At 37.1% G+C, this 7,519-nt stretch overlaps 1 protein-coding gene across 3 annotated transcripts in view; it reads left to right on the forward strand.

Moving 5' to 3' along the window:
• LOC122084685 overlaps window positions 1-7,519 on the forward strand; it is a gene marked incomplete at its 3' end in the record, with an annotated part of 33,427 nt that continues 25,908 nt past the window's right edge. The window contains 4 exon segments of one of the 3 annotated variants that reach the window (XM_042653126.1): window positions 1-140; window positions 351-972; window positions 4,238-4,429; window positions 5,181-5,264. In XM_042653126.1, the coding sequence (XP_042509060.1) occupies window positions 619-972; window positions 4,238-4,429; window positions 5,181-5,264 (630 nt within the window). 3 annotated transcript variants of the gene reach the window in all.

A 7,519-nucleotide genomic window follows, 5' to 3' on the forward strand; every position in this document is an offset into this window, starting at 1 on the left:
CCGATATAAACTATATAAAGCAGAGACTCCGAATGACTCTCTTCTTCGCTCTTCACGCCCTGCTATTTGTGTGGTCTTTGTAAGAAAATGAAAATGGCTATCTGAAGAAAAACGAACGAAACCCTAGAAACGGAGAAGAGGTACGCATGAAGATTGTCAAATAACTACCGTAAATGTTCATGTTTCGTTTACGTTTTTCTAATGTTTTGATTCGTTCATCCATATATGGAAGTTAAAATTCATTTTCTCTACAAGATTTGATGCTCTTTCTTTTTTAATTCCATTTGGTTTGAATATCATCTTCTTCTTGGAGAGTTTCCTGTTCTGAGACGGAATTTCTTCGGATTCAGGTGTTAATTAAATGCATTTGGAAGCGTTGACAATGCTTAGCTGATGGATATCTTAATTTGGATCTTGACAGAGAATTCAAGAATATGAGTAATTTGAGTTTTTAAACGTTTTCGTTGGGTCTTTATTGAGAAAGGTTTACAGAGTTTGTTGAAGTGACTATAATGGTGGCAATGTGTTTTGGTAGTTTCGTTTTCTTTGCTGGAGTTTGGTGGAAGGTTAAATTATTGGGATATTTGAGTTTTAAAAGGATGAGTTGAAGTACATGCAATGGGAACAACGGAAGATTTGGATACACGAGATGGTGAAAAACTATCTCATTCTGCCGCCTTGCAGCAAATTTCTGAGGAGGCGTTTAGAGCGGCTGGCCAAGTACTAAATAATATTTATGCGGGCAGTTCGAACGTTCCACCAGTGGCACCAGTGGTACCACCAGGGCATCGTCGTTGTCAAAGTGAACTTTCAACTAAACGCTCTAACAGTTTTCAGAGATGGAAGGCTCAGATGCAGAAGGCTTGGCGATGGGGTAACGATACCCCTGAAAAGATTTCTCGTTCAATATTTAACCCTGAGGTCCTGGCAAGCCAAAAGCGTCAGTGGTATCAACTGCACACAAAAATTCTGGTATGCTGAATTTTGTTTTGTCAGAAATAGATATGTGTTTTCTTTTCAATTGCTTATCTGAATCATGAGGCTTTGGGCATTATCAATTTAATTTATCTTCAATGTTTCACCAAGCAATAGTTCATTTGTGTTGTTTTCTATATATGTGTCATCGTCCAATTCAACTACTTCTTATTAGGAACTGAAACATGATCTGGCAGGGTAACTCTTTCTGCCCTTTGCTCCATCTCTACTCTGACCCAGCATGCATTCAGACTTTGGGCTTTGCTAATCTCACAGAAACGATCTCAGAAGTTGCTCACTGCCAAATAAGAACATGTCATAGTGGATTCTTGGGATCAGGAACCCCTTATAATAGGGTAACAGAAAACAGAAATTATATTTCGATTTTGTGATTGATCTTTGAGGCACATTAACCTTACTGATCATGTGAGGTTAGCATTTTTGTTGGCCTTTTCTTGCTCAAATATAATTTTATGGGTTTTCACTGTTAAATCTTATGCAAGATTGATCCATTTAAAAGGGTGGAAAAGCTGAGAATGATGTATTAGTTTTCTCACCATTATGGAAAAAATAAGCAAAGAGAAACTCAGCTGTCTGCAATATCTGAAAATATGTGTTTAATTGTTCAGTCGGTCTTTAGGCAGATTGTTTGGTTTGGGAAAAGGTTTAGAGGACCTATCTGAGTCACATGGAGAGCTGCTATTCGCCATTCCAATTGTTGGGTAGATAGGTACCTCCAGAATGCTCATATCTCATATTCTACGGGGTGTATCAGATTCCTTATTTTCCTATTCAGGTGTTTTTTCAGCAGTCAATTTTGGTAAAAAAAGAAGAGCCAGGAAACAGTACCCTAAGTCTAGAAAGGTCTAAAAGAGTATTTCTCAGAAATCAAATCTCTTTGGCCAACTGATCATGAGTAGCATGGGCAATAGCACTTAACGAAATGTGAAACTCCCATTCCTAGAATGCTTAGATTTCGAAGGAGCAGCCATCACGATTAAGCTTCCAATTTTTTGCATCAGAGGGGAGAGTGGTTGCATTGAGGACTAATTAGGGTTTTGAAACTTGGATGAAAGATTGGGTTTAAGGTTCTATGACTGAAATTTTGTGGGGAAAAAAAGAGTAAAAGTAATGATGAATTCTTCTAACTACTTGTTTTTGGATCCAGATGTCCTGATTGTATGATGCTTTCCAGGTCCTCCTGGCATGATGCTTAGACATATATTGATGTGATTCATAGTTAAGTACTTGAATCTGATATCTCTTCTCACCTTCTCTAATTTTTATTTTGCTCGCTTAAAGTTCTGTTTATCTACAGCAGTATCTTCAAGCAAATGTCTACATACTCGGGAATTCTCCTTCAAAATTTTCATATCTAGCCTATTTCTTCATCAACCAGCACCAAATCCTTCATAAACTTGATGTACATCAAAGTCATATCTGAATTCTTACTGTCCTGCATCATTGCATGTCCTTTCCCATTTCCCCTTGCTATTTTAAAAGTTTTTGGTTTCCCTGATGGCTGGAGTGTCAAAGCTTCCATTACGTCCACATTACTATTCTCTTCAATCTCATATGATACTTCTGTTTTATTCCTGTGATTGTCATGGTAATTTATATTATCCAGGAGCTTCATGTGGCGTCATCTGCTTGTACTTTTCCTGTGGTTATCATGGAAGGTTTAGCAAATTTATATCATCCAGGAGCTTCATTTGGTGTCGTCTGCTTGTACTTTCTCTAACTATTTCATTTAACTTGTGGCATATACCTGGTTGTGTTTGTACATCTACTTCTGGATATATATCTTTTTTCTGGTGCACAATCTATCACACGCACATTTTTTGTTATCGTGGCCTTGTGGTTTATTGGTTGCAAGCTGTTTCAGTAGGAGTTGTAATTCATTCAGTTTTTTTATTTATTTTTTATTTTTTTGCAATGCATTTGTTCAATATTTAAAAAAAATTGACCTGGAGATTGAGGCACTACATGTGCATGGAAGTAATTTGTGATTTCTATAATGGTTGAATCAGAATTCTTGATTTCACTGTGTTCAGGGAAAAGTCAAGAGATAACGCAGGTGGGTGATATTTTGAAATTGCACCTATCAGAAAATGCCTTTACTTCCAGGTTGATGATGGCAATTCCGTCTGTTGGATAGACAAGTCAATGGATTGGCCAGTTGTCAACTTTCAGCCTTAAATTCAATCATTTACCTTCCCATGTAATTGCATGCCTCCCATATTTGTGCTTGCACCTCCTCTTTGTAGCCCCCGATTTTTTTGTCTTACCACCTATCCAACTTGGATTGTCCTGAAACTTGACATGTGGGCAGGAGACCTTGGGTCAACCTGTCCACAAAATTGGGCGGGGCCCCATTGGAGCTGCCACATGGCAGACATTTATGTCAGGTATGATTTCTTAAATCACTTAAGTGGAGTTGCCACATGATAGACCCTTTTGTTTATTTCGGTGACTTAGCCAAAGTTTGTAAATCGTTAATGTCTTATTTTTACTTTAAATAGAATCACTGAAATATTTTTAACCTCTGTTCCTACAAAAATTGGACCAAACTGAAATAGTTCAGCTTATTCGAATAGACTTTGTGAGAATCTGCTTCCATGTTCAGTGGGATGTTTGATGTAGCTGATTGGATCAACTTGATGGTTTAAGGTAACATGAGGGTTGGGTGGGGGGGAGTGCTTTTTATGAAGATTAAACATAACCAGTCCAATTGTTTAATGGGTCAGGTTGGATGAATTGTCTTCACCAACTGGCCAGTTAGTTGAGCTTATCCAGTTCTATGTGTACACATTCTGGTGTGAGATTCAGCCACTTATGATAGTTGAGTGATTAGGAGGAAGGAGGTGATGGCAGTATTCTATATTATTCCTCCACCTAGAAAGATCAGACATTTGTGCTGTAAAAAGCACATTTGTTTATGGACTCTAAGGAAGAGTAGATCTATATTTTTGCAAATTGAAAGGTCAGACTGACCTAATGATATAACATGTTTCAATATGTGATCAAAAGGTTGAAGCTCTGAATCTGTGAATCATTCAATGTTACTGTATGTTGCTCACTTTTTCTCAAACTTATTTGGTTTCTTAACTGATGGTAAGTCGATAATCATACCCAAAATTGGTTTCTCTTCCTTATAATATTATTAACGAGAAATGAACATTTTTGTTAGAAAGTATTATTATTTAGCAATTACCACTTTTGGTACTAATGTTGAGGAACTCACATGAGGCTGTTATTGTAGGATCATAAAAAGTACAAGGAGCCCACCTCGCTTTTTGAACACTTTCTTATAGTGGGTCTTCATTCAGATGCTAATCTTGATGCTGTTGAGGATGCATTTGCCAAAAGGAAGATATGGGAATCAGAGATGGCTAAATCAGATCTCAAAAAGCTACAATATCGTGGGCCTTCAATTCCAACATTTGAACCTCAGGTTGATTTGTGCTGATGATATCAACTGTAATTTTCTGTATTTTGGTAGATTAGTCTGTATCATTCCTATTTTCTTGTCCTCCATAAAAAAACAAACTGCAAAGATACAGTGACTTATTTGGGGGTTCATGCACTTGCATTTTAGGTATGCTTGTGAGTTCTGCAGGTTCTTGGACTCCTCCTTTCTGAGTTTTCATGCTAGTAGTCCCTCTTTGGAAAAAAAATTGATGATATTAGTGATTTTATGTTTTTACAGTGTTTTAACATTAGGAAAATCCAATGGTCTTCCTGGTTTGAAATATTTTTCCTCAAGTCTCTGTGAAAATGACAAATAGCTGCTTTATTTTTTACTTTGAAATCTTAAACTTAACATCAATCAAGAGAAAGCTCAGATTACCCTCATTCAGGATGGTAATATGGATTAGGTTCTCACAAGAAATTTTAAAAATGTTGGTAATAGATTTGTATGAGTGCTAAAATATTTTGGTCTTCTGAGAGAGTAATTTAATAAATTTATTAGTGACACTGCTGGTGATCATCAGTGCTTTCCCTCAATAATGTTAAATTGGACTTTTTAAATTTAAAGAGAGTCCTGCTTTCTCTTACTTGGTTAATTGTAATCTCTTGCTATAGACTTTAAATTTCTGCAATTGGTTCTTAAATCTTTGTTTTTTTTTTTCATGGTATCATGTCCGTGGATTGCTTTCCGTGCCTGTTATTAATTGTACTGAAAATTGAGGTCATACCTGCAGATTCTTTTTCAGTATCCTCATGGAAGGAAGTTTGCCGTGCAACCAAAGGATTTGCTTGCCTTCTGTTTTCCTGGAGGTGTCAAGGTATGGTGATACGGATTCCCATCACATCATGCTTTTTGTGTTTTAACAAGCTAGTTCCTTCTGTAGGAATTGATGTAGCTACATGTCGAATATGAAAAATTGTTATTTTTCCCGAGTCTTTTCTTTTTCCTTTTTGATAGGTGGGGGGGAGTTTAGTAATGACTAGGAGAAACACCTTAAAAAATAATAAATGAAAAGATAACCGATGTCTCCTAATGTCAGGATGTCCGAGGTTATTGAATGCCCTGCAAAGAGAGGTCCAAAGGATGGTCTTTCCTTTTGCTCTTCAAGGCAATGTCAAAGGCTGGTTGATCATGGTTATCAAAAGTCCTGCAGTTTTTTTTTTTTTCCAGATCCAGATACTCCATAAAGTTACTGTAATAATTTAGTGCCCCATAATGGGAAACTGGTACATTCAAGCTCCACAACAAGTCAGACAAATGTAGGCATAACGTAGTAATTTCCATTTCAGCAAGTTGGATCAGACTTTAAAAGTGAAAATGGCAATGCCGAAATCAATCTCTTAAAATGCAATTGAATAATTAGGGTCTCAGATATTTTTGGCTAATCCTGACATTCTTTACGTCACACCTATTTGCAATATATAATGTGGTATGAACCCTATATTAACCTGCTCTGAAGTTTCTAACTACCTGGACTGATGCAGATCAATTGATGGATCTGCAGGTGGTGAGCTTACTTAGTGATGGGAGGAAGAAGATCCCAATCTGATGGTTGATATGGCAGTTCTGAATCATGATTCAATTGTTCAGATTTAAAAGAAAAATAAACAAATCTCAGGGTAATTGAACTGTGTTATGGAGGAGATAAAGTAGGGAAGAACAATTCTAAGTCTTACAATAAGGAAATTAGCATTCGATGGAACTACAGAGGAAGGTCCAACCACATTTAGTTTGGAATTTGGATGACACTGAGGTGTTATTGTTGTTGTTGGAACTTGGAAGGAAGGTGGAGGATGGAGAAGATGAGTTGTGCTAGTTGTAGCCTTGTAGGAGAGAGAAGATGGGAGAGAAAGTGGGGACTGAATTAGGAATATATTAAGAAGGGAGAAAAGAAAAGACAGCTTGCAACTAAAATCTAAAAAGGAGAAATAAGTTGCAATGGGAGGGAGAGAAATAATAATGAGAGAGAAAAAATATCAAAAGAGAAGGAAAGAGATAGGAGGAAGTAATCGAAATATCTTTCCAAGTTAAGAGAGGAGGGAGAAATTTCAAAGCCAACAAAGCACTAAATTTCGAAGACATATTGATGCAGAAATAAAGACTTACCAGTGCAGGAAGTCCAAGAAGAACCAGGCCTAACATGGCTCAGTTCTAATTTAAGCAATCATAACGTGGCCCTTGTCCATGTTTCAATTTAAGTTGCTTTGTTTTATTTTATGTGTTTTAAGTTCTGATTGAATTGGTAATCTAATGTAGGGGGTTCCTAGGTGACTAGGTCTCCTACAAAATTAACTAACTAGGTAGGGTTAACTCAAGGGACTTAGGTAGATAGGACAAAAAGAAACTCAGCAAACGAGATTAAGCATGCAAAAATAAAATGAGACTAGTAAACAAAGTAGCAAAAAGCAATAATAATCTAGACGGAAAAACACATAAATTCTTACTTAAGTTTCAAGTGGGGACATGGGGAAGGGAACAAACGACATACGAATGTTAGGTTCAGCACAAATCAATTTAGACACCCAAATTAGATATGCAAACAATCAATGTCCTCTAGCAACCAACTAAAATAGAAAATCAGCAAGGTTTTTGGAGATATAACAGTGACGAAACGACTTAAAACAACGGGTAAAAATAGGCATAAACAAAGGGCAAAGGCTGGTTTCAATGTTAATGGGCTGCAATATATAATAGGGATTAATGAAGGTGGGGATGGTTTAGTTTAATGTTTTACCGTGCTGCTGTCCAGATCTGAGGAGGAAAGAAGAGATCAAGGTCCTCCAAAATAAAGAGATGCAGTCCACCTTTAGTTGATGAAGACAAGTCCAGCCGGTTGTATAGAGATCCTCAGTATTGTCGATGTAGCTTGGTGAATGATGTTGGGGCTCTCAGCAACTCACGGACAGCAGGTACAGCCAGCAGTAATCCATTCATTGAAAGGAAATCAGCACTAGCAGAGAGTAAACAGCAACCGACAGTAGCAACAGCCAAGGGTAGCAGCAGCAGTGAATAATGGCAGCAGTATGTAACAGTAGTAGTGAGTAATCGCAGCAGTGACAAAAAAAAAAGAAT

Source organism: Macadamia integrifolia, chromosome 7 (assembly GCF_013358625.1).
Source record: "Macadamia integrifolia cultivar HAES 741 chromosome 7, SCU_Mint_v3, whole genome shotgun sequence".
NCBI lineage: Eukaryota > Viridiplantae > Streptophyta > Magnoliopsida > Proteales > Proteaceae > Macadamia > Macadamia integrifolia.